This window comes from Thalia democratica, chromosome 4, assembly GCF_965202585.1.
Source record: "Thalia democratica chromosome 4, ktThaDemo2.hap1.1, whole genome shotgun sequence".
NCBI classification, from domain to species: domain Eukaryota; kingdom Metazoa; phylum Chordata; class Thaliacea; order Salpida; family Salpidae; genus Thalia; species Thalia democratica.
In genome coordinates this window covers 44,800,393-44,827,438 of record NC_139168.1, presented here as the reverse complement: position 1 = coordinate 44,827,438, position 27,046 = coordinate 44,800,393, and the positions used below count along the sequence as shown (strand labels likewise).

The window sequence follows — 27,046 nt, the reverse complement described above, 5'->3', positions numbered from 1 at the left end:
ACATAGTACATGTTAATTTTTAAAAATGATGTTTGAGAATAGAAGCATTTAAAAAGGTAGGAAATGTTCTAAGCATGTATATTTTATTAATATAATCTGTAAAGTATATTTAAAAAGTAATAATATTTCAAACACAGTAATAAATTATTAAAGAACTTACATTTGGAAACGAAACAATTCTTTAATCAAAATACTTGGAATTTATTTCCTTTTCATTTTTATCAAAACTAGTTAATAAGAAAATAACAAAACACTTGAATAGGGAAACTTAATACTTGTTTAAGTTATTGCAACTTTAGCCTTTAAAAATTGAAATAATGAATGGTAAGTTTTAAGTTGACATTTTAATGATCTGAAAACTTACCACTGCTATAAACTATAAAATAGCATACTTAAGTCTTTAGTAGCTTGTATATATGTTATGTTATTAAACTGGCTAATCATAAAGTTTAAAAAATGATAAATTACGCATTTAAATATTTACGACTGATACTTATTTTTGTAGTTTTATAACAATAAAGGTCAAAGTATAATAAATTAACAGTTATCTTGTGAGTGTAAAAATTTTTTTTTTAAATATTATAAAAATAAAATCCCAATTGTAAATTGTTATTTTTGTTTAGAGGTTTCTCTGAAGAATTGCTTTTTATATATCTAAAGTTCAAGTAAAGAGTTTATATTTATTTAGCTACAATACATTTAATATTTTTATTTAATATAAAAAAGTATTAATTAAAGATTTTGAGATTAAAGTTAATTTTTTTTTAATTATTGTTCGTAATAATGTAAGCTTAACAACTAAATTGAGGCAAAGGATTTAAAATAACTAACTTGGATATTTGAATTTATGAAAATTAAAGTTTTTGATGGACAACTTGCTTAAAGTAGTTTTTTTATAAAGAATCGAAAAAACTAAAACTAAAGTAACAGAGTTTATTGAATTGAGTTATTACTATTTAAATCATTTAGTAAATAAAATATCTATAAGGTTTTGTTTATGGGCTAGTTTAAGAGATTCTATAAATATATTACTTTATAGAACTGTTCATAATTTTTGAACTAGTGTTATATTTTAAGTTTTATTTTGAAAATATCTAAAGCATTTTTAAGAAAAAATAAACAGTTTTGAATTAAATCACGAAACTATATATCCAAAGTAGTGTTTTTCTAAAAATTTTGAGCATTGTTAATAAACAAATTAGTAGAAATAATAAATGTGAATTCATTTTAAACTAAAGCTCATAAATAATTGTTTATATATACTTATAAAAAAATCAGATATTTTAAACTTAAATTTTATAAACTAAGAGCAAAAAAAAAAAACTTTAAAGGGCTTTTAGCCACCTTTATTAGAGCTTTTGTTAACTTAAAGTCGTCTTATTACAAACAAATAAAGTACTAATATTTTTATACGTATAAGATTTTTCTAAAAACAAGCTTTTATTTTGTTCTTTGCATCTAATTTTCGGAACAAGCTAAATATATTTTTATCAACATCAAATTATACAATATTTATTTGTTTATTAACTTGTTTTGAAATAAAGTTATATGGTTGATTTAGTTTTTTTAACTTTCTAATGGATGAAGAAGCAAGTGTGGTGTACTCACAACCGGTTGGTTAATATATTTTATTATTTTTATGTTTTACAACTCAATATAAATATTAAGGTTTATATACTTTACAATAAGCATAAATTATTTTTATTTTGTTTGATGAAATATGTCAATTTATGACGGTTAGCGCTTTTTTATTTTCAAACTAAACAATTTAAAATTAGATGCTACACGAACAGGAAAAATATAAGTGGTTAAATATTAACTAGTTTAATTGATTTAAAAGTTTTATATTGTTGTTTTATTACACTTTTTTTAGTAATTAAAATAAATGTTAAACGCTTTTTACACATATAAAGTTCTTACACACTAAAAATATTAAATAGTTCAAGTAGTGTTTACACCTAAAATTTACTTTTAAAATCGTTTGTACTTTTAATGTGTAAATATATTTAGTAACAAAGTTTTTGTAAAATTTTATAACTTGAAAATGTAAAACAGATAGTTGAAGATTTTGATCTTCCCGACATAAGGGAAATGAAGTCGCAGTATGAAAAAGACACTGTGTCCATTCCACTTCCAAGTCTTAAATCTCCAGCCGCCCTTGCAAAAGAAGAAGAAATAAAAAAGAGGAGAAAAGAAAAAAGTAAAGAGTTAGGTTAGTTTAAGTACCGAGTTTGTTTTAGATCACTTGTAAGACTTTGAAAAAAAAAATTGTTTTCAGTTACACTAATTAAATTTTTTTTTTTAATTTTATGAAAAACAAAGTCAGTTTTAAACGTACATCATATACAAATTGTGTTAAACTTATAGAATAGTTCTTTTAAAAATCGTGGCAGTGAGTTTTCTTTCAAGATATAACAACTAAAAACATAAATTAAAGTCAATAAAAAACTCAAAATTAAAAAAAAATTTAGGTTGATTTTTTTTAAGTATGTATTTTTTACATTTGTTATAAAAATGAGTTAATTTGAAATGTTTGTCTTTTAGTATCAATAAGTTTTACAAAGTTGCAAACTTTATTAAAATACAAAAAAAAAATGTGTATATTAGTTTATTTGTATCTTACTACATTGCTCTATAAAAATTATTCATAAGTTTTTTCTACAGTGCCAGTTAACAGTAACAGTTCTTCCAATGACATCACAGAAAGTTACCAAATTGAACTTAACAAACTAAAAAACCAGTTTGAAAATGAAAGTACAGTAAGTAATTTTTTAACAAAAAAGTTTAATTTATGTAATACCTTAAATGTATGCTTAAATAAACTTAAATAATAAAACTTTTAGTTAGTTACGATTACTTCGACTACGTTTTATAACTATGATATATATGGTTAACAAAAATACTTAAAAGTTGTCATGTACTATATTTTACATGTTTTAAGCATCTTTAGAAAATAATTTACATACTAATTACTTTTATCTGGCCAATCTAAAAAACTATAACTTAACTTAGTTATTTTTCATTAAAGTTATATGTAAGATATATAAGGCTAGAAGTTAAATCAAAAAATAATTTAAACTCAAAAATAAAAATGTAAGCTAATAATATTTTGAATTTGTTAAACTCGATTTTACATAAACACTACGAAATGCTACAGTTAAGAACTATTTTTTTACAAAAGCTAACTTTTGTTTGTTTAACTTTGTGTTTTTTGTGCATTCAATGGAATTACTAGGATATTAAAAAGACATTTAAGCCAAAAAAATCTTTTAAAAGTATCAAGCTAAGAAAAATTAAATCAAAGTTCGAGTTTCATGAACATACAAAACCAAACGGAAGAATTGTGTCTTCTTGTTATGTAGTTTTAGTAAGTTTAGGTGTCGTTGAGCTGTTGTACATGTATTTTTGTACACACTTATTTGTTCTTTAAGTTTAACAATTTAGGTGTTTTGGTTGTTTAAGAAGATCGAATATGATTGTTCTTAAAATGTAAAGATTGGCTAAAGAATTATTACTTTGAAAACTAACTTACTTTCAATGCGATAAAAACTAAACAATAATACAAAAATATGTTAAACTTTTTAAGTTTCTCAATTTTTATCTAGTTTAAAATTTAGACACCTCCAATGCCAGCAACAAGATCGAGAAGTATTTCTCGTACAAAGTCGTCATTGAAAGGAAGCAGGAGCAACAGGTGAAAAAACAAACTAGTTACCTGCATGAACAAAATTATTTTTAAAAACTTAAACTACTAATATGCATGGTTTTGTATTGTAACTTTAGTTTTTGTTTATAGAAAATTTTTAAAACAGTTTTTAAAAACTTGAACTTTAAGGTAAAAAAAACTATTTAATAAAACGACTATAAATCAACTTATGTTTTTGGAAAACTATTAAGGTTGAATAACATGAAAGCAAAACTTATTATATTTTTATATTGAGTTGGATCGATTTTAGATAAACTGTCCGTTAATTTTTGTAATTTACCAGTACAAGAATTTATTAAATTATATATAAATTCTCTAAATCGTTGATCATCGAAGCATACCGAGGCAATGGTGCTATAAAAGTATTACTGATCATACTAAATAAAAAAAAATATTCTAACAACAATTATTATAAACTAAACTTTAAAAACTTACACACTTAATACAAACAAAAATTATTCAGCTGGATTATTAGGTTTTTTGTTTTAATATTTTAAAACTATTTAACAATTTAAACTGAAAAATAAAAGAATAAACGTTTTTGTACATTTACAGTTATTTTTTGTTAAACTGTAACTAAATATATTTATCTAAAAACTACTTTAATATTGATAGTTTGTAATAAAATAATAAAAACTTATCAAATTTAAAAAATTGTTTTATTGTAGATGTTTATTAACTAAAGTTTTAGTCTTAAGAAAAAACAGTATCAAAAAAATAAAACTAAAGAAAACTTAAAAAATGAGATATTTAACTTTGTTAAATGTTTTGTATAGTATTATAAATAACATTTTGTAAACAGCTATTTTTATTTTTATTTATAAATAGATATTTATTTAAATTATTTATGAATTTACCTAATAAACTTAAAAAATATAAAAAAAACAGAAGGTCTAAAAGTGCCCATAGTTTGCAGCTGAGTAGTGTTAGAAGTAGTTCAAATAAAAATAGTAATCGACATATAAGGTTTTTTAAATGTTGCAATCATTTAACTTTAATCACAGTTAGCTAAAAACATGGTTTTTTCGGTTTTCAAGTGTTTTTAAACTTTAATTCATTTTCAAGTTTTAGTTTATTAATTGTTATACAATGGCAATAAGTATATTGAAATGATTTTGTGTCACATTTAAATAATATGAATTATAATCACAACGTGCTAAATAGTTAACAAACTCTTGGTAACATGGTAAGAAAAAAACAAGAAATTTTAATAAACAAGGTTGTATTAAGTTTTTTTAAAACTACTATATCTAAAATGGTTTTATGTTTCTGAAGTCTTTAATAGTTTCAAAAACACTATTACTTTTAAGTGTTTTCAAGTTTTTTTAGCATTAAAATCATTTAAATATAGTTATTTACGAATCAAGTTATTTACGAATAATTGTTTCATCCTTTTTCGATCAATTAGTATTGTTTTATTGAGGTCTGTTGTATTTAGTAATTATTTTTTTTGATGCCTTATTCAAGTTTAACTTGTGTATAAGCCATACTTTTTTAGATACATAGTAACTATAAACGAGTTTAATAATCATAGAGTTTTTAAAAATGTGACCGAGAGTCTAACATAGTTTATAATAGTTAAGTATTTTAAGCACAATTATTTTGTTTATAAGCTTATATATATACTTTAATATTTTTAACATTATTTAAGATATAGTACATTTAAGAAAAAACTCGTAACATTATAGCTTTTCAGTATTTAATAGAAGTAAATTTATTAAAAAAATTATTAATAAGTTTTAATAAATTTTATAAAGATATAAAAATTTATAATGTTTTTGTAGTTAAAAGCAGTTCTATTTGAGTTGTTTTTATTTGTTTTATGTACTTTTTTACGTATAAAATTGTTTCTGGATGTGTTACAAGTTTAAATTACCTTAAATTGTTTTCACATTATGTTTTTACACAGTAATGGTAATTTTCAATAACTTGAATTTTTTATGCATTTGTTTTGCATAATGCGAAAAATATAAACTTGCAACCTTGTTGTTCATTAACTTTTTATGGTTTTCGTAAATCATTGAACAGGCATTGAAGTGCAATTTTTTCTGAAGCTATATAAAGTCTTTATTTATAATACTTAATTTTTCAATATAATAAACGTACACTTTTTATGTAAAAAATATGTAATTTAAAACATTATTTATCTACATAATTAGTCTTTTAGAATGAATTAAATTAGCATAAATAAAGGTAACAGTTGTTTCTGTAATCAAAAAACTATAATTTGTCATGACTTGGTCAAGTAAAGTATACCATACATTCCAATGTTATAAACTTAAATGTACTTTTAAGCAGATAAAATAAAAAGTTTAAAAAAGCTAGCTTTTGACTATTTAAAGTCTATGTATAGTACTTGATATGTATAAAGTATAAATTATATAAATTTTACAACCGATTTTTGAAAATTAATTTTAGATTTAACGATAACATAGAAGTGGCAGAAATAGATAAGTTCTCAACTATTCCCATACAGTACAAAAATAATAGTTTAAAAATAACCACTGACGGAACAATTTTTGAAAACAATGAACTCATACAAGACGAGCCTATAAGTATTGATTTAAAAAGTCTTAAATCTCAGTTTGAGATATTTGATTCGTTTGTCCCTTTTTCAGACCCAAACTATGGTAAAATAAGACAAAAAAATACTACTGCAAAAAGTATTTTGCACAAAAAAAATGATAAAAGGTATATAAAACGTTTTTTTAACATTTATATACTTAAATACACTACTTATTATTTATAGAACTGCATGTTTATTATTAGACGTAGTTTTTTACTTTTCTTGTAAAGTACTTTACACTGATATTTTTACAAATAAAGTTCATATCATCATTTATGCAGTTTTTCTGTCCTTTTTTATTTCATTACTAGTATACATTATCAAGTGTTTTATAAAGTAACAAGTAATATAAACGTTGCTAAATAATAAGTAAACTTTGCCTGGTAAAAACTAGTTTTAACTTTTTTTTATTACTTCTGATTGTAATAAACTGTATTCTAAAAAAAATAACGAAAATAATACTTTTAGTTCCGAAATCGAAAATGCAAAAGAGAATACTCCGTTTCCAGAAATAGTAAAATCAAGTGACGTAATAAATGATACAGACTATGAAATCGAAATGAGTGCTTTGAAAAAAATGTTTAACAAGGCTTCTTTTGAAAGCTTGACAAAGAAACCATTGCAAATTAAATCATCAAAAAAGATAAAACGAAGGGTGAGTTACTTACGAAGTTTATATACTAATTGTTTTACCTATAATTTAAAATTATTAAAACATTTTTTGTTTAATGATACCAAAATCAGTAGTGGTTCATACTAAACTTATAAAAGAAATTTTTTGAAACAATATTATGGAAAATAAGTTTACTGTTTAAAAAGCATACGGTATCTCTAGAAACTTACAACGTGAGGTATCAAACATAAATTGAAGTTTTTAAAGTATATATTTTGACCACTAGGTGGTGTTAGAACTTAATAAAATTGCTGTTATAGTTTTTCTTTCGGGTCCGAATTTTTACAATATGTATACTTCTAAAACATCTTATTTTAAAAGATCTAGTTTGTACAAATATAGTTTGTTTGATGTTTGACATATTTTCAGTTAAATTAATTACCTGTATATATTTATTCTTTCAAAAACTTATTTTGCAAACTAAGTTTCGGTCAAAGACCTCGTCTAGTTTGCAAAATAAATTTTTGAAAGAATAAATATATTACTTCTCCTCCAGCAGTTGAGATCTCTCTATTTGCTTTCTTAAAACCAAAACATATAATATTAATTACCTGTATAATGTTATATGTAATTTTTAATAAAAATTTTGTAACTTTATGGTTTCTTAACATTTCGAATTTAAATTAAATAGCAAAGCTAGAAAAAGTTTACAGACAAAAAAAAATTCTCAAACTAAGAAGTTATTAAATAGTTTAAACCATAGTTTTCCAAAAGGAGGATATAGCCTCGTTTTATACGATATAGTTAACTTGGGGGTCAATAACTAGTAAGGGGGCGAAGGGGTTATTTTTTAATTAAAAAGTTTTACTTTTCAGTTTGCTAACTTAATAATTCAGTTTGTAATAACACTTGATCCTGAGGTAAAATTTAAACGAAAAGCTCATTTTTCTCAAGTAAAGTATAGAGAATAAGTTCTCTGTACAGGATTTTTCCAAAGTGGGGGATACCACCCATAAAAGTGATAACTAGTAAGGGGGAAAATAATTATTGAGTTACTAACTAGTAAACGGACGATTCCTAATAACGGCAGGAGCAGGCAAACTGCGGCCCGAGAGCATGTTTTCATTTTAGATAGAACGCGACTATAAAAAGGTAAAACTGCATCCCACAAGCATGTTCATCTAGTCTGCTAAACCAGACTTTTTCGAAAGTTAAAAAACTCAATGGAAGGAATCATTCATAATTGACGGGAGATATGAAGCTTAAAGCAGATGTTATTACATTATATTTAACAAAAAAACGCTCAAAATATTTGGGCCTAGGACCTGGTGCACGAATTTTGGCGACTATTACTCTTTTTTTGCCTAAGGGACGATTGTGAAAATAAGTTTATGAAACCCTGGTCTAAACTTAAATAAAAGAACAAAGCTTACATAAAGACAGTTGTATTTGTTAATTTTACGTGTTCAAAGATTTTAGCAATAAAAATTATTAAAAATAACGTTAAATTTATATGTGTCTAAGAAGATAATTTTTTGTTAACAATAAAAAAATGTATAACTTAAAATAAAATGCATTTAACAAAAATAGAGTTTTAAATTTTATTTTTAAGTAATTCCAGTTTTTGTTAAGTTCTCAACAACATAGCATCGCCTTTTTTCTTATTTTTTTATTGTATAATAAATATTACAAAAGTTACTTTAAAAATAATAATAATCTTAATGCGAAATATTAACTTTTTATTTTTTTTATTTTTTTGTTTAATTTTTTATGTTGATACATTACCATGTAACAACTTTGTTTTAAAATGTTTTAAACTTACAATTAGTTATTGTAAAAATTAATTTAGAAAAAAATCTAAGTTTATCTAAGCTACTATTTTTTAATGTAAATTTTAATTAGTTAAAAATGTGAAAACAAAAAATGAATACATTAGAACAATGAAAAATATATAGCATCAGTTAAAAACTCAAGTTTAAATTTGTCTTGATTCTTCGCTCGTTTTACTTGGGTTATACATAATAAGTTACGTTATACATAATAAGTTACGCAGTACTGAAGTTTAAATTTGTTATTAATTTTTATTTAAGTTAAAAGATAAGTTATTTGGTATTAGGTTCTCTTAACTAGCTATTTAGTTGTCACTTCTTTAGTCATTATAGATTTTTCTAGGAAAAACTATGAATGTTGTTAAGTCAGGTCTTACTATTAGATAAAAAACTAATTCAAAATCACACAATTATTAAAAAAGTTTAAACATAGTTTACTTTTTGACTAAAACATTTTAAAATGAAAATTAATTTCAGACGACTTCATCAACTTCATTCAGTTCTGACACGTCTTCATCGATGACCACTTCAACAAAAAGTAAGTTTTTTTGTTAAATTTAAAAAAATATTAATACTTTTACAACACAACGGAAAATACGTTGTCTTTTTTTAGATTTTTTTAGCAATAAGTTCAATAACAGTTTTTAGATACTTTCTATAACATATTAGGCTAAACTTAGATAAATTTTTAGATTTTTCATGATTCTGATTATGCAGAAGTATTTTGTTTACTAATCAGAAAGTAGTTCTGTTAAAAACTGAACCTAATAAAACTGATAGTAATATTAAACTTATTATATAAAATGTTATACTTACTGGAGTGCTAGATATATTAACTATAAGCATATATTTGTAAATAAAAAACAAAAACTCTATAGAACTGTTTATATTAAAGTACTTGCGTACAAAAACAGTTGTTTAGATTTTCCAATAGACTCAGCTTGTTTTAATCTCTATTATTTAACGCCGATTTACGTTATATCTTAGTACTTTAAATTATTTAACAAACTGCTAAGGTAAAAACAATATACATGTTCAAACTAAGTATTTTGTAAAGCTTAATTTAGTTTTTTAAAAATTATAAGTTTTACGACAGTTGAAATCTTCTTTGTAAATATATATGTATCCAACTTCATATAAACTAGTTGTGAAAATGATAAAGCGATTTAAACCAGAAGAAACGTTATTCGATAATTAAAATTAGCTATCCTTTTTTAACTATGAATTACGTTTTTTATTTATTATTATCTGTTTGAATTAATTTAATAGATATATTGCTTAATTATATAAAAAGTTTGCGAAAAAAATTAATAAATTTTTATAGTTTTACTTTTTTTTTTGTATAGATGTATAACATAGTAATTTTAAAAATATAGTTTAAATAAGAAAAAAGTAATAATACAATATCAAAACTTACCGTTTGCAGTTAAAAAGGTAAAATAAATAAGATTATTTTCAAATTTAAAACCAACTGTAAAAAAAACAACATTTTTTTATTGAAACTTTTCTTAATTAAATGTAGATTGTTATATACTTCTAAATTTACTCACTTGATTTTGTGAAACTATTTACTAAAACAAAGATACGTTAAATAGTTTATATATAAAAAATATTCTAAAAAGCATTTTTCGAAGATAAACTTAAAATTTTATACTAAATAAACTAGTTAACTATTTAAAAGAATTATATGCTTCTTTAGCTTAGAAAGTAAAGACAATAAGATGATTAAGTCTTTTTATTTATATATAGTTGATAATTGATGTATATGCGACTTTAAAAGTTATATTTTGATATTGTAAAACTGTTTTGCTTTTTGCTTTAATACTTTTTATCGCAAAAAACAGCCATTAAACTTTTTAATCTGACGCAAGTATTTCTTTTTAGTTTCTCAATAATGTTGAGGTTTTTCTACTAGGTGTACTTAAAACTAGTTTTTGAAATAGTAAGCTTTATAGCTGAATTAAGTGACTAAAGTAACCGATTTTTACAGATGAAAATGAAGCAATTTCGAATGAATCATCAACAAAAAATATTGTAAAGTCATCAGAACCACTGCATGAAGAAATGGTTGGCGAAGAATCTCTTAAAGATAGACTTCTAAGGTATCGCTTGTATTATATTTTTTACAGTTTATTTATTTCATAAATGAATAATTAATACGTTTTTACTACTCTTTTAATATAATTGTATTATTTGTCTTTTAATGTGACTTCGTAAATTAATGAGTTTACCACTTATTTAAAACTATAAAATGTGTGTAAGTAAAGGTAGAAATGGGATACTTATCTATACGGGGGACAAGGTTTACCACAAAAATCTTTCGAAGTTGTTAAAAAGTGTTTAAGCGGGCCGCATATTTTTAAAAATTTGAATTACTTAGCTTAAAAATATTTAGTACATAAAAAGCAAATTTAAAATCTTCTATAATAAACGTTTACAAGTGTGCTGTTTACTGATTGTGAATAAGCAAAAAAGCTTATCTAATATAATGCTATTACAACTTTTATTTCCAAAACGTTTTTTATATATCTAGTATATTAAAAAAAAAGTTTTAAAGCAAATTTATCCCACAAAATACTTTTTCTAGTAATCTGGCTATACTTTTATAAAAGGCTGCCGATCTTTGATCTTATTTACTTTGAAATTAACGAAAATCATCTTGCTTATAATTATTTAACACATAAACAGCTTTTAACTTAGTGTTAATATTTAAAACAAAAACAAAATTCAAAGTTTTGTGATACAGACAATAATATTATTACTATTAAAAACTAAAAATAAACAGGTATAAAAGACTAACAAGCTTTAATGAAACGGTCACATCTGTTCCAAAAAAAATATTGGTGAGAGTTATAAGTTAATATTTTATTATAGTTATAGTTTATAAACTTTATTTTATTAACGTTTAATAATTATTTCATTTTAAGCAAAAGTAATATAAGTTAAAAGCTCTTACTAAACATGATGTTTATTTTATAAAACACTCAAGAAACTAAATGAGAATTACTTTTGGTAGTAAAAATTTTCATAGTCTAGTGTAGTGTGCACAGTATTTGTTTCACAGTAATTTACTGTGCACAAATCATACAAGGTTGAAGAACATTAATCTATGTTATGTAAAAGAGTTTAAATGAAAAAACATTAATAATTCAAATTTCAGTAAAATAAGTTAAATTTACAATGTAGTAAACCCAAAAATAAGGAGTAATTTTTAGGTTTCAAATTTTAAAGTACTTTAATACTTTCATAATACAAATAAAAGTGTCTATTTAGTTTAAAAACATGATGACTGTTTTTGAAATAGAAAATATTAAAATTTCTTACGTTAATTCAACTGTAAGTGGTAAATAATAGTTTTAAAAACCTTAAAGTAATGATAAACATACTGGTAGTTTTTTTAATTTTGCACGATTTTTTACTTTAGATTTAAATTTTAAAAAGCCAAACACCTCTTTAGTAAATTGAGCAACATATTTTTTTTTACTTTCAATTTTTTGTATATCAAACTAGTTTGATTTTTTTATTTGTTATCATAGAAAACCAAATAAAACTTTTTTTATAACTACAAGAAAATTAGATAGGTTAAGAATTTAGTTCAATATCAAAAAGGTGATTGAGTTTTATTTTTGTGTTTTTATAAAAAAACTATAATATTAAAAGAAGAAAATAAAAAATAGTTAAAAATATTAATTTTGAAATAGATTATTAAATATGATTGATATATTAAAAATGTAATATTAACATATTAACTTATAAAAACTTATAGTTTTAGTTAAAAAAAAGGATATTTGAAATAAGTTTTGAATTTTGTATAAAAAAAAAAGTTTTTTAGTTTTATATTACTTTAAATTTATAAATTCTTATAAACACACTTTTAAAATTAGAATAGTTTCTTTAGAAAAATCTAATATAAATAATTTCAAACACTTGCATGTGTAAGTAAATACCATGCTAAAAATCTTGGCATGAATAAAATAATTTTCACTTTTACGAAACAATCACGTCAACTTATTTTTACAAAAAATTAAAGCAAAGTTGCTATAACTAATCTAAATTATTTATGATCAATAAACTACTCTAATTGATTTTACTCTCGTTTTTTTAATATTTGTATTAGGTGCAACTTAATAATGGTTAGATTTTTTTATTACAGTAACTTTTTAGTCTGTAATAGTATGATAATAGAGTTTATAATTCCTTAGAGCTTTTAACGTGTAAAATAAAAATAAATATTAACGTCTATTCTAATAGTTTTGTTAATTTTGTTATATATCTCGACTTTTTGAAAAAGATCTTAAAAGAATAAAAAGAATATAGATGTTTCAAAAGGACCGTTTTTTTTTATTTGTTAATAAGTTTTATTTCAATCGCAGTTTCAAGTTTTTAAACAACTAACAAGATCGATTGAAAAAAATCAATTACTTATACTTTATTTCAATATGTACTAAAAAAACTAATTAATTTGATTTTATATTTAAATATTTAATTTGTAAACTTAGAATTGTAAAAGTTCCAAAACATGTTGCTTTAAAACTTATTTTTTATTATAAAACGACTTGCTAAAAATTAGTTTTACTGAGAAAAATTTGTTAATTTAGTATTCGTCTGAAACAAATTACTTTAAGGTTAATTAAATTGTTGTGTTTCTACTCTTTAATATTTTATTGTGTTTTACGGTCATTGACATTTTATCTAATTGAAATTTTTTATTGTTTTTTCTATGACTTAAAAGGTTTATGTAGCTAATATGTAAACTACATAATTATTTTATTAGAGGTATAAAAATAAAAGTTATCTAAAAATCTTTTATTTTACAACAACATTAAATACTATTCTTTACTTTATAAGGTTGTAAGCATTGACTTTTTACGTGACGTTAGTATGAACCACTCAAAGTACTTATTACTTTGTTAACTTGTTTTATTACTTTTTTAGTTGTACGAACTTATTACTTAGGTAGAACTTTTAAAACTTGAATAGTATTATATAATACAAAAGATAAGCTTTTATTGCTTATTTAAAGATTAATTTATTATTAAATGCTGATCATGTTTGTTTTTATTTAATGTTTTTCTTTTAACAACTTTCCGATACTTTTTGTGACATAGTTTATAATATTTAACTAAGTATTAAACAAGTTAAAGACACATTGATATACTTTTAAAACTTGTCAAATGTCATTGATTTTGTTTTATAACGTTAAAATAAAATTGATTTTTCGAAAGTAACTGCATTTCTTAAATGTAGAAAGTGATTTATTATAATTTTTTTTGTCAATATTTTATATAACTTTAGTGTTAATTTTTTTTTTGAAATAAGTTTCTCCAAAAATTAAAAAATAAAACATCAATAGTTAACTTTCATAGTTATATATACTAGTTTAAATGACTATTTTAGTGAACGAATATAAAAAAATTAACTAAAATATACATTTGTTCAAACTTTTAAAGTAAAAAAATAATATTTCAGATATAGTTTTAACTTCGAATTGTTTTTTAGTTAAATCTTTTATTCAGAATACAAAGTATATAAAAAACTAAGAAACTTTTTTTTTTGGTTTATACCTATCGTATGACTTTTTTGTCACAGTTGTAGTTGAATATACTTGTTACATATCACACAACATGTGTATGTAAAGTATACATGTTTGTTTTATAAGACTTCAAGTTTTTTAACTTTAACCTAATATTGCATGAAACGTTTTTGTGTAAACCATTACATTAATATTTTAATACAAAATTTACAGCATACTTAAAACTTAGTTATTAGTTTGTGACTTATATATATGATGCTTTTTTTTTAGATTTTAGAATAGAAAATTTATTTTTTAACGTTAGTTAAAAAGTATTGCATCAAAACGTTATACAAAACAATTTTTATGGTGTTTGGAATGTTATACTTTTGATGTTTTATTTAGAACTTGAAATTGTATTTACTAATTTTTAACTAATTTTATACTGTCGATGCCGTATAAAAATATTACTAAAAAAAAAAATTTAACATCTATGACAAAAATGACAACTAAATACAATGAAAACTCAATATAATTATTTTAATTTAAGTTGTAAAATTTAGATTAATTTTTTGATTACATAAGATTTAGAAGTTAGCATCCTACTACAAAGTATACTGAAGTCTTTAAAACTTTTAAAAAGTAGGATATAAAAGTTACTTTGTTGAAATCTTTTTTCTGTTGATAGTAAATGAATGGGCGGAGTTTTGCCCAAATAAGACTACGTAAACAGCTTATTCGGTTGTGCATGAGTGATTTTGTTTTGTTGGTGGTTTTTTGAAGAGAAAATTAAAACAGTAGAAAAAAGAAAAGACCAACAGTTGCTCAGTTGCAAAGCTAATATTTTAATTATTGCTTTTTTAACTATTAGTTTGAAGACAAGTATTTGATTTAAAGTTTATAACAATTAAAGTTTTACTACATTAAAACAAAGTAGAAAAAAGAGATAGTTACTTTTAAAATTATTTTGTTACTTTTTATTATGTTTGTGATTGTAAAATTGTAATAATAGAATACTGACAATGAATTCTAAACGTAGATCTGCATCTAAAAACTTAAGAACTTTTTTTGTATTAACTAAGTTGTTGAGGCAAATTTTTAAACCAACTGCTAGCATCATAAGATTACTACAACTTTGAAATCAAATACAATATCTCAGATACAATAAAATAAAACAATTTTAATACTTTTCAACAAACTTCAGTGTTTGTTCTATGCTTACATAAGTTTTATACAAATGAATATTTTAAGCTATCGAAAATTGATACGTCATATCACTTTTTATTGCTCATTACTCTTTAAAGCAGCCAAATTTCTAACTAGAAAATGAGAAAAAAATCAAGCAATAATATACTCGTTTGATAATGTCATTATATTAAATGCATTCTTTGAGTAAAAAAGTATAAAACTTTTAAAACAAGTATTAAACAAACTTTGTAAAATTTATTTAGTCAAAATTTATGCAGGAATTAAAAATGTTATGATTTCAAATTATCAAACTTTTTTTAACTTATCTTAAAACATTTTTAATGACTCAAAAGTTTTAGAGATAGTGTATGAAACTTCGTATGTTGACAATCATTAAAGTTCTGCTTTATATAAAATCTTATTGAATACTTTTGGCAATTATACCTAAAAGTTATTGATACAAAGGTAAAAATTAATCCTTTAAAAATATGGAAAAAATTGTTTTGTACCAAACACTAAAGTAATAAGTATAAAAACATATATTATTGTCAGTTTTCAGTATATTTTTTTCGTAATTTACCTTTTGGGATTTAATATCAAATCTATTTCTTTTAACTAAGCTATAAACACATCTGTAATTAAACTTCATCAAATATTACTATGTATGTTGAATTGTAAAATATGTGAACGAAAATTTTTTTAAAGGTTTATATTTGTCTAGCGTACATTTTTACATTTGCTAAACTTTAAGCTTTAATTATTTTTTTGAATAAACTTTAAGCTAAAAATTCTTTATAAGCAAGATATTAAGTCATGTTTAAGATCTAAACAAATTATTGAGATTTATAGTTTTGAATACTAGCGTGATAAGCTGTATTAACATTTATCCAAGTTCAAGTTTAATCTTATAACCGGATTTTCTGGACAGTATAGTAAGCATTGCAGTATTAGATTTTTATATTGCTTTTAATTCAATCAATTTTTCACATGTACAATTTAGTGTTGAAAAAACGAAACTATTTTTTTCATTTTCATTAGTTCAAATACTTTAACCACTCAATTTTAATTTTTAAACCTAATATGTTTTTTGTTTATCAACTATAGTATTATGTATTTAAACTCTGTATGTTTATTAAAAATATAAATATCTTTCAGAACCGTAAGAGATCATCTTTTTCAAGTAGTAGCCAACTTGCACACTCGAGCCCAGTTGAGTCGAAAAATACTGATAAAAAGAAACTAACGGAAAGCAGCGAGAAACAAGAATCTAACAAGCACCCAGAGATAGTCCGATCTTCAATAGCAGGAGAAAAAGAACAAATCGACTATCAGTTAGATTTAAAACAAACAAAAGCTTTGTTTGAGAATTCATCTTCGGAAGCTTTCGACAGGTCAAGCGATTTTACAAGGCGTTCATCGATAAGATCAAGTAGCAGCAGACAGAGAAGTCTTTCAAGTGTATCCAGCAGATCTTTAACAAAAAGCGTATCCAGCGTCAGATCACGTGACGATTCAGAAATAAATTCGTCCTTGTCAAAAAGTACGACAGATTTAAGAGAAATGGTAGATACAGCTGATGTAATTCGCCCATTGCCAGCAGGGACAAAGGAAGTTGTTGAAATTCAACCTTCAGTAAGCATAAAGGATGCAAAAAGCATGTTTGAAAGAGGGAGTTCAGGAGACTTGAAAAACGTGGACTTCAGTAAACCAAGAAGGACGTCTCTGAAAAGTGCATGGATAAGCTCGAACGATAGTTAGTTGTGTTTGTATAACACTATTTAAATATAGACCTAAATATTTAAAGAACTACTAAATTTTAACTATAACTTTTCTAACTTTATTTTTAAAATGACAATTGAATTACAATACTATTTATAAGTATAGAAAAAATTTATACACAGCTTTTGAAACACTTTTTATAACAAACTAGGTGGTACTGGTACAAAGAAGAGTGTAGTAAAAGAAGGAAGTTTCGTCGAAAGCAACGGTAAGTTAATTTAAAGTTTCATTATCTTTTTGAGACTTGATTAGCTAAATTAGTTATAAGTTTTCTCGAATATAAAATTCAAAGGTGAAAAAAAAAAAAAATAGTTTATTTATGGGTAGTTATTAATTTTTTAAATGTATTGTGATTAATTGAAAAATTTTAACTATTAAAAAAGTAACTTTTTTTTTTTGACATATATAAATTTGTAAATGAAAGTTAAACATATAAAAACAATACAAATTATAGTATACCTAGTAATTATTGTTTTTGTTGGATTAGTCTTTTTAAATACAAATAAATAAAAAAGCTTAGTATTAAACTAGTCTTTTGTTATTAAAATTTTTAAGCTGTAATTATACATTTTATGCTCATCCAAACGAATCTTTTTTTAATGTTTCAAAAACTAATAACTCTTTTAAGACTTTTTCTTATATACAAAAAAGTCTCTGCGGAGCGTTTGTTTAGAATTTCAACAAAAATATTCATTAAACTATTGTATATTTAATTAATACATCTTTAATTGTTTGTAACAATTACCTTTCTAGCACTTACTAGAAAAAGCTTTAGCGGTTCTGGTTCAGTGCTTGTCATTGAAAACAAAAGTTTTAGTTCAGGAGAAACTACTGAGGGTGAAAGCGATAAGGAAGAGGAAAATAGTAAATAAAAACTTGTATAAATTGCATTTGTTATGCTAGCTAGTGATATAATTCGAAATTTAAGCCGATTAATGATTAAATGTATACTAGAATACAATTTTAGATATCAAAAAATTAATTTTAAGCGGATATGTATACAAAGTTTTAATTTTAAGCCGGTTTAGCTGCAATAGTGTTTGTTAACTTTCTTATGTAATTTTTTTGTAGCTTTTGTTAATCTATGCCAATACTTTTATACAGCTTTTAGAATTTAAAATACCTATTATTTAGTTTGTGATTAAGAAAAAAACTGTATTTTTTTTCAAAATCATGGACATAACAAAAAATTTAAAACTGTGAAGAGCACGTTTGTTCTACTTCTAATACTACTTGTTTTCATTTAATTTTATAAATTGAATTAGAATTATAACTATTTTAAAAGTTATTAATTTTTGTTCAATTAAAAACATATTGAATGGTTGGATAGCAACTGTTTTTAATAACTTTTGCTATAAGTATCATAGAACTATCCTAGTAAGAATTTAGATTAGTAATATGGTATAATTTTAACATGAAGTTTATTGTGAAATTTTTTTTTTATAAATTTAATTTAATCATTTACATGTTTCTTCTAATAAACAAAGTTTCATCAATAAAACTTTTTAGGGTAATATAATTTTCAATGTATGTTAAAATCGGATCTGTTAAAATGTAAAATTTTATCTGAAAGTGGTAATTATAAATAATTTTCAGCAATGAACTAGCCTGTAAACTGTGGTTTTTAATTACAGTTTGAGTTTATAAAAGCAAACTAGTATAGTTGAAATTTATTTTTAGAATACAATTTATACTGAACTCTAAACTATGCTAAAGTTCTATTGCTCAAATTTCTCAAAGCTTTAATTTTCGAATAGTATTACTTAGTTCTAAAAAATAGAATACTAACGGTAATTTTTTCTAATTTTGGTATCCAATTGGTTTTTGTTAATTTTAAGTTTTAGTAAAAACGGACGTAAATACAACTTTACTCCTAGCTGTATGTTTTTGTACAAAACTATTTTTATTGTCTTGAAAAGATTTTTTTTTTTTTAAATGGTCAGTATCGTTTACTGGACTACAAAATTTTCAACAGTTAACCAAATAGGCGGTATAGTAAATTGTTTGAAAACTTTTTTAGTAGATAAAACTTAAAACAAAACATTCAAAAACGTAGGGATTGTAAGACCACCAGCCGCTGGGACGAAAGAGCAACCAGACTACCAATTTGATAAAGACGCACTTAAAGCAAAGATGGCAATGTTTCAAAAAGAAAACACTAAAGAGTACAAGCCTCGAAACCAAATAAAAAGGGATGAAAAAAAAGTTGCTGCTGTAAGATTTTTTGGTCTAGTTTTTTTAATACTGGTACTTTTTTAAAATTTATGTTACAAGAGCAATATCAAACTAATTATAAGTTTGTAAAGATATACCTTTTAACTCTGCTAAAAAACTTACGATCATTAAGATTTTTATTAACCTTTACTACGCATATAAGATTTCTAGAAATTTTACTAACACATAATGCAGACTAATTCCTAAATCGAAATACTAAGTTTTATTTTTTCGTCTAAATAAAAAACAAAATAGTTAAAATAAAATTGAGTCTTTTTTGAGAGTGAATCATTTAAAATAATGAATAGGAAATTGTCAATAAAAAAACAAACGACGAAAATGAAGAAAAGGAAGAATTTGTTACTTCAATTGACCAAAAGGCTGCTAGAAGTGTTTTTGAAAATCCAAAAAAAGAAAGGTATAGTACTTTAATACATCATAACTTATTAAAAAAACTTCTTATCAGTATTATAATTTTGAAATGACATTCTAGAGAAGTTAAATAACTAAGCTTTAAAGATCTACTTATTTCCGAATTTTTTTTATACTGTAACTTTTAATTTTAAAAAATGTCAAGAATATGTAACATATTTTATAGCACACCTGCACCAAAAACAGTGAATGATATTGTTCCAGCTACAAATTTAAAGTATGTTTAAATTTTAATTTTTCCTTTAAATGTTTACAAATTTTTTAAAATTTAATGCAGAACATAAAATATCTATTAGGAATATCTTATTATCTTAACAAGTAAAAAAGTAATTTTTTTTTATTTAATTTAAACACATACATATTTTAAAATGTTGCTTAAGTTTTAATCAACATCAAAAATTTATGTAATATAGTTTCTTAAAATTCTACTGGTACTTGTTTTTATTTAAGTTTTGTTTAATTAAAAAACACAAAATAAAATATTACAATATTTAAAGAAAAATATGTTAAAAGTTGTATAACTAGTTTTTATATACAAAACTTTGCTAATAATTATATTATTTATCTTATATTAAAATTTAAATGCAGTTTAATATTTATAGTCAGTGTAGACTAATAAAAAAGCTAAACAGGCTTTTTATTTAATTTTTAAATCTTAAATTTTGTTTTTTTTAACCTTAAAATTTAAACTTCAACAAAAAATAAGCTTAAAAATATAATTTTTTGTAAAAATATTTACTTTAAATAACTAAGCATTAACTTTTGTAAATTATATTTGTTAAATTTAACTGAATAAGATAAGCTGATTCGTAACTTGTAGTAGTTTAAAAAAGAACTCAAGTATAAGTTTTATAAGATACACTTTCACGTTTCTTAAACTTTATAGTTTCTAAATTAAAATACTTATAAACAAGAAACAATTTTCGAGTTACACTTTTGTGTTTTTAACAACTTTTCTTTAATTGATTTTAATAACTATTAATGCGTTCTGTCTGTACAAATAATATCTTAGGTTAGAAAAGTTAAACATTTTATGCTAAGGTGATTATCTTTTTATGTTATCTAAGTTTGCTATACAATATAAATGTTTTACAAAAACAAAAATTCAAAGGTATACTGTTATAGATACTGAATAAGTTATATGCATTAAAGTTATCAAAATTTATCTATTATCTTTTTGTAAAAATCAGTCTTCTACAAAGTGTTCATAGTACCGTGTATAGGAGTTATGCTAATAGAAAACTTTCTAGGTAATAAAATTATTTTTAAAAGTTTATTTGTGTGTACTCAATCTTAATTGATCTTAAAAAGTGTTTTTTTTTTGTAGTTTTTAGCAAGTTTATATATTTTAAAAGTAAACAAAGAACAATTCATAAAAAGATAAATCATATACTAAATATACTAATGTGCACACACTTTTCAATTGATTTACTGTGCACAGCTTATCAAGACTTTAAAAACCTATGTTCTAAATCGCAATAAAAAAATCCTTACTTTTGTTACATTTTTTGAATAAAATAAATTAATTTTGCAGCGCCGCAAAAGGAGTATTTTCAAACAAAACTGTTGAAAGTTTTGATCTTCAACTGTCTCCAAAGGTTTGTATTTGTTTTAAAAATTTAAAATAATTGAAGAAAAGCACTTTATTAATTTTGTAACGTACAATTTAGAGAATTAAGCTTATAAATTTTCATTAAAATTATTTGTTTCTCTACTTTATAGGAAGCTTAATATCTAAAGGAAATTTACATTTTGATTTAAACTTTTCAGGAACATATAAAAGACATTAATAACTTTTTAAACAAAATTCTTAATTTAATTATTTGTAGATATAGTTTTTGAAAATAAATCTTTAGAAGTCTTATAATTTAGAAAAAATAAAAAACAGTCTTTCAGTTATAAACTAAAGTTTTTAATAGTTTTTTGAAGAAATTAATTTAGAAAATAATATATATTTACTAAAGGAAGAAGAAAAAGAGGTTATTGAAGATGCTACAGAAAAAGTTTCAGAGCAACTAGAAAATACGGAGGTTGTAAATGTTCCAGATGAAAAAGCAACTGAACAAGATACGGTATAACTTTTGAAATTAGTTTTCAATTTTTATATTTTAGCTAATAAAAAAATTCTAATAGTTTTAAGGTTAACGTTCTCTATTAATTCAAGTAGAAAAAAATGCTTCACAACTTACTGTTACTTAATAAATAGTTGTAGAAAATTTAGTAATACTAAATTTTCAATTTTTGACAGAAAATTTTTGTTTTTAGTTTAAGCTCATTGTATTAGCTTTTTGACCATTAAAAAAATAAATAAATAAAACTCAAAAAAAAAAAACAGTTATTTATTATTATAAAATAATTTTAACATTATACCTTTGTTTTTCAAGTAGTCTTAAAGTAAACTTTTTTGCAATATCTAAACATATTTTTATTACTTTTTAAGTTTTGCTGTAAGCAGATTAAATACCCTTTACTCAGTTGAAATGTTTGGTTTAGTTTTATAGTAAGTAGAAATTAAAAGTTTAAATAAACATGTAGAGTTCATCAAGTTCAGACTCGTCATCAGAAGCTGATAGCCTTGAAGCAAAACAAGAAGAAGTTGTTCAGGAAGAAACGACTGAAAAGTTACAAATTGAAGAAGGTAAAATTTCGATATTAATAGTTTTTAAGATTGATAAATTAATGATAATACTAGGGCAAGTTGAGTTTTTTATTTACTACCACCTTTCAGTGGCAAAAAAAAAGTACAACCTTGTCAATTATATTAGTTATTAAACAACATAGTTATTATTGTACTTGACAAGGTCGTTTTAATTTTTCCACCGAAACCTAGTAGTGAATGAAATACTCAATTTGCACTAATAATTTTATTTCAATAAGCTCTTTGCATTACAGTAAGTTGAACAATATTTTTTAGTTAATACAAATAAGTCAGTAGATTTATAAATACAAAGATTGAGTTAGGTTTAATTGATTTTGTATTTAAGACTTCAAAATATACAATTTGCTTTAAAATAAATTAAACGTCAAAAAAAGATATCGAAAAATAAATTTTTAATAAAAAAATCAATAAGACAGACCAAATTAATAAGCTTAATAGAGAACTATAAAAATAATTTATTTTCTGAAAGTAGTTTAGATTTAACTAAAAACAGCATCTGAAGAACAGAACTTTGATTTAGGAAATCTTAGCATCGAAAACAACCAACCTAATCCGCCTTTAAAGATCAACGAAGAAAAATTAAATCTTACACCTAGCTTCGACCTCGGTAATTTTACCCTTGAACCTTTACCAGAAAACAACACCCGAGGTTTTTTAGCTGAAGCAAAGTCTGAAAATGCTAAACAAACTGAAAACAATAACTTAAGTACAAGTACAAACTTAGATCCAATAGATGTAACTATTCAGAACCCAAATAACAATAATTCATTAACAAATAATGAAACAATAAATAATAGTTTTCAAAGTATCGAAAAAGTAAACTTTAATAAAGATTTTAAGAAGACAGACTCAACTAGTAACTTAGGATTTGATGAAGATAAAAAAACAGTTAATGATTTTAAACTAGAAGGCTCTTTAACGGAATCAAATTATCAAAATAACTTTACAACTGAAAGTAGTTTAGGTTTGACTGAAAAAGTAACACCGGACGAACATAGTTTCGATTTGGGAAACCTTAGCTTAGAAAAAAACGTACCTGACGCATCTTTTAAAGATAACAAAGATATAAATATGAATCCTACTTCTAACTTTGATCTAGATAATTTCACCCTTGAATCCTTACCAAGCAAGTCAACTCAGATTTTATCAGCTGAAAAAAATATGGAAAAGGCTGTAAAATCTAAAAACATCAACCAGAAAAGTTTAGACTTTGACACTTCTTTGCTTTCTAATAACTTAGAACAACCTAAAAAGTCAGAAGATTCTGAAATAAATAAAAACAACAGCAGTATATCAAGTCTTGACATTTTTCAATCAAATGATTTAGTTGTACCTGATACTGTCGTAAATCCTAAAATTGAAAACATTAACTCTAACCCCTTTGCTAGCTTTAACGATCTTAATTCAACGATTACGCAAAATCAAACCCAAGAAAAAAATTCGTCAGATCCATTTGATCTGTTTGGCCAAATGCAAAGCACGCCTATTCCTGATACTAAAGTAGAAACAAACACAACTAAAGACCCTTTTGACCTTTTCGGATAAAGTTTCCTAGTGTTCAGTCTACATATTCTTCTTTCTTCTTTTTATCAAGTATTTAAGTACATGCAATCATTTAAAACGATTATAATTGAGTTAAGTCTCTATTTTATGTATTGACGTTTTAGTTAACTACTGTTTCCAAAACAATACTCTTAAAGTAGTTTAAGAAGGTTGTGTTTTTAAGTTTTAATAGTTTTTTAACAATATAAGCCTAAACTACGTCTAATTACGTTATATACTGAATAGATTTGAAGTCAAAATCACTGTAAAGTAATAGTGGTTGCAATTCTAATTTTCTAAACTTGAAACTCTTTTCATCAACACTAATTACTCCCGTACTCGTAAGCTTAGTTAAAAAGCTATTAAACAAGCTGTGTGTATGTAAAAAAATTACAAACTTCTCAAGTTTGTTACTAAAAATTAGTTAATTTAGATATAACTTTTTATTTTAGCATTGAGTTTAAATATTAAGAAATATTTTGTAATTTGGTTTTATTAATTAAACAATTTCAACTAATTTAATTTGAGTGAAAACAATTTTTATACGATTCCTCTTCTAATCTTGTGCATTTAATTCGTTTTACAGATTCTCAGCAACAACTTTGATTTTCCATTTCATCCTTAGGTCTGCGATTTATTTACTCATAAACTCATTCCTAGATTAATGTGTCTAAATATAAAAGAAAAAGAAGACCATCACTTATCCAATCGTTTTATACTTTATTTTTATTCTAATTTTATATAAATTTTTGTTGCTTGCTTTTTCAAACTTAATACTTTTATAAAAAACTTTTATTTATAACTTATTTAACCAATGTTCAAAACATTATTTAGATATTGAAAACGCGTTAGCTTTATAATTATGTTTAGCTTTAGCTAATATAAAAAAAAATTAAATCATATTCTGATATATTAACATATTTTCTACTACATAAAAAAACAAATCAATGCATGTGGAAATAAAAATTGTGTATGCTGTGACTTATAGCATTTTAAGCATGCATAAAAATAGCAATAAAGTTTTTAAAGGTTGTTAAACTATATGTGTATATATAATAATAAATATACTTATATATAGACCGCTGCTTTAAAAAATAAGCAAATCTTTACCTTTTTGTTAAACACTTTTCATGAATAAAAGATAAAACGTTTTTAACCAGTTTGTTATATATAAAAACTAATAAAAAAATCAGTAATGTTTAAAAGCGACTTTCAACTATTGTTGATTTAATGATAGGTATTCTAAAACCAAATATGTACATCTTTAGTAAAACTTGTTCTACTATACTTTTCTTTTTTGTTTATTAAGTAAATAAATATATATAGCAAAGCATTTGTTTTTTGTTTTTGTTTGTTTGTTTACTTTTTATCACATCAAAGTATTTTATATTTTATTTTCAGAAGTATTTTTATAGTAAGTATCACGTATAAATAATCAAGCAATACTAAATTGTAGAACGGTACTATTTGTTTCAAAACAGCTTGACTAAATAAGGAATTAATAAGTAGAGTCACTTTTTAATGTGAAAATAGTTTTTGTGTATGAATAATAACAAAATCTATTGAGTTTAAAACAATAATCAAAAGTAAATTTTATATCGATAGTTGTAGTAAAAGTATATTAAAGTTTAAATTTAAATATTTTAAATGATTGTTTTTGTAGTACAAGTTAAAGCAAAATAGAAATAAATTAACCAGTTTTTTTTTTTAATACTTTTCTTGTCAATTTTTTTTGGCTTTTTGTTACTTGTTTTTCAAAAAAGCTCGATAAAATTGAAAAGTTATGTTATAAATACTAATAATAAACTATTTTTATTTCTATTTAGTGATTAAATCTTCATAATACAAAAAACTAATTACATTGTAGGTCCGATAGATAAAATTTTTTAAGCAATATATGCAATTTTTTAGCTTAAAGTGAAGTAAAAATTATATTTTAAAATCCGAATTGCTATCACTAATATTTATAAGACTAACATAATAATAAAAACATATTAGAGTAAGTAAAAATAAACAGTTTCAAGTAAATACAGATAATTAAATAACAAGTTATAACAAAAGCAAGTTTTTGCTGCAATGTATAATTTTTTTTTAGGTACTTTACATTATATTAAAACTTATATACAAAATAGTCAAAATAAATCTAAAGTTTATTTACATGATTTAATTTAAAACTTATAAATAAATTAAAATTTATCAAACTCAAAGTGTGAAGTGAACGCTTGTAAATGTACCGGGTGTGGAAGAAGCCCTTTTGGTCATTAAGTTACACACCACTAACTTTAAATAACTGTTTTGTATACTAATAAACAATACAACTGAACTCTAAAAATATTTTAAATTGTCAAATAGTTTTTAAGTTTTAACTTTTAAATTATAGATAAAAAATATGTCAACTTTAAAAAGTAAAATAAAAAGTTTTAATAATAAATTTGAAAAACAAAGTACAATTTAAATATCTATACTTCTTGTTTGACTTAATAATACTTGTTGTAGAAAACACAAAACTTTTTACATTCACTATTAATAGATATTATTTAGTAATTATTACATCGTTTTTGGAAGTTTCTCAGTATATTAAATCAAGTTAGATTAAAAAAACTTTAGTTAAGTATTGTATCTTGATATTATTATCAAACGTTAGTTTTGAGGTTTGAAATTTTAAAGCCTAATAATATAGAAGTTATGAAGAGCTTTTCTTTATACTACTGTTTTATTGAAAATTTCCCTTATGCGATTACAGACTAATCGAGCAGTTTGTTATATTACATCATAATAGTTACACAATTATTACACAGCTAGGTATTCTGTAAAGCAAAAAATACGTGGTAACTTTATAGTTTAATCATAATAAAGTCAAAATATTTCAAACTTACTTTATTGTGAGAAGTTTTCTACAATTAGACAAAGACTGGTTTTTAAGTTAATACTTAATATATTAATCTCAAACATGCTTAATATTCTTTGTAAATAAAAAATTGACCGAATTTTTTTGACACTAAAAAG

At 23.1% G+C, this 27,046-nt stretch overlaps 1 protein-coding gene across 2 annotated transcripts; it reads left to right on the top strand.

Moving 5' to 3' along the window:
* Positions 1–1,543: 1,543 nt before the first annotated feature.
* LOC145833757 (uncharacterized) lies at positions 1,544–25,373 on the top strand. Of its 2 annotated transcripts, XM_082940929.1 has the most exons (18): positions 1,544–1,613; positions 2,056–2,212; positions 2,665–2,759; positions 3,618–3,694; positions 6,741–6,927; positions 9,192–9,252; positions 10,705–10,816; positions 11,500–11,557; positions 16,570–17,167; positions 17,345–17,401; positions 19,250–19,407; positions 19,716–19,825; positions 20,006–20,056; positions 21,374–21,437; positions 21,804–21,911; positions 22,375–22,477; positions 22,992–23,105; positions 24,627–25,373. In XM_082940929.1, the coding sequence occupies exons 1-18, from the start codon at positions 1,578–1,580 to the stop codon at positions 24,644–24,646; spliced, it is 2,166 nt and encodes a 721-aa protein (XP_082797055.1). In that variant the 5' UTR covers positions 1,544–1,577; the 3' UTR covers positions 24,647–25,373. The 2 variants fall into 2 exon arrangements, with proteins under 2 accessions (XP_082797055.1, XP_082797056.1); XM_082940930.1 differs by lacking the exon at positions 22,992–23,105.
* Positions 25,374–27,046: the final 1,673 nt, after the last annotated feature.

Excerpts from the sequence above, each read along its gene's own strand:
- LOC145833757 (XM_082940929.1), top strand. The coding sequence starts at position 1,578 with ATGGATGAAGAAGCAAGTGTGGTGTACTCACAACCG. Across the intron at positions 6,928-9,191 it reads CAAAAAAGATAAAACGAAGG|ACGACTTCATCAACTTCATT; the intron begins GTGAGTTACTTA and ends AATTAATTTCAG. Across the intron at positions 9,253-10,704 it reads GATGACCACTTCAACAAAAA|ATGAAAATGAAGCAATTTCG; the intron begins GTAAGTTTTTTT and ends CGATTTTTACAG.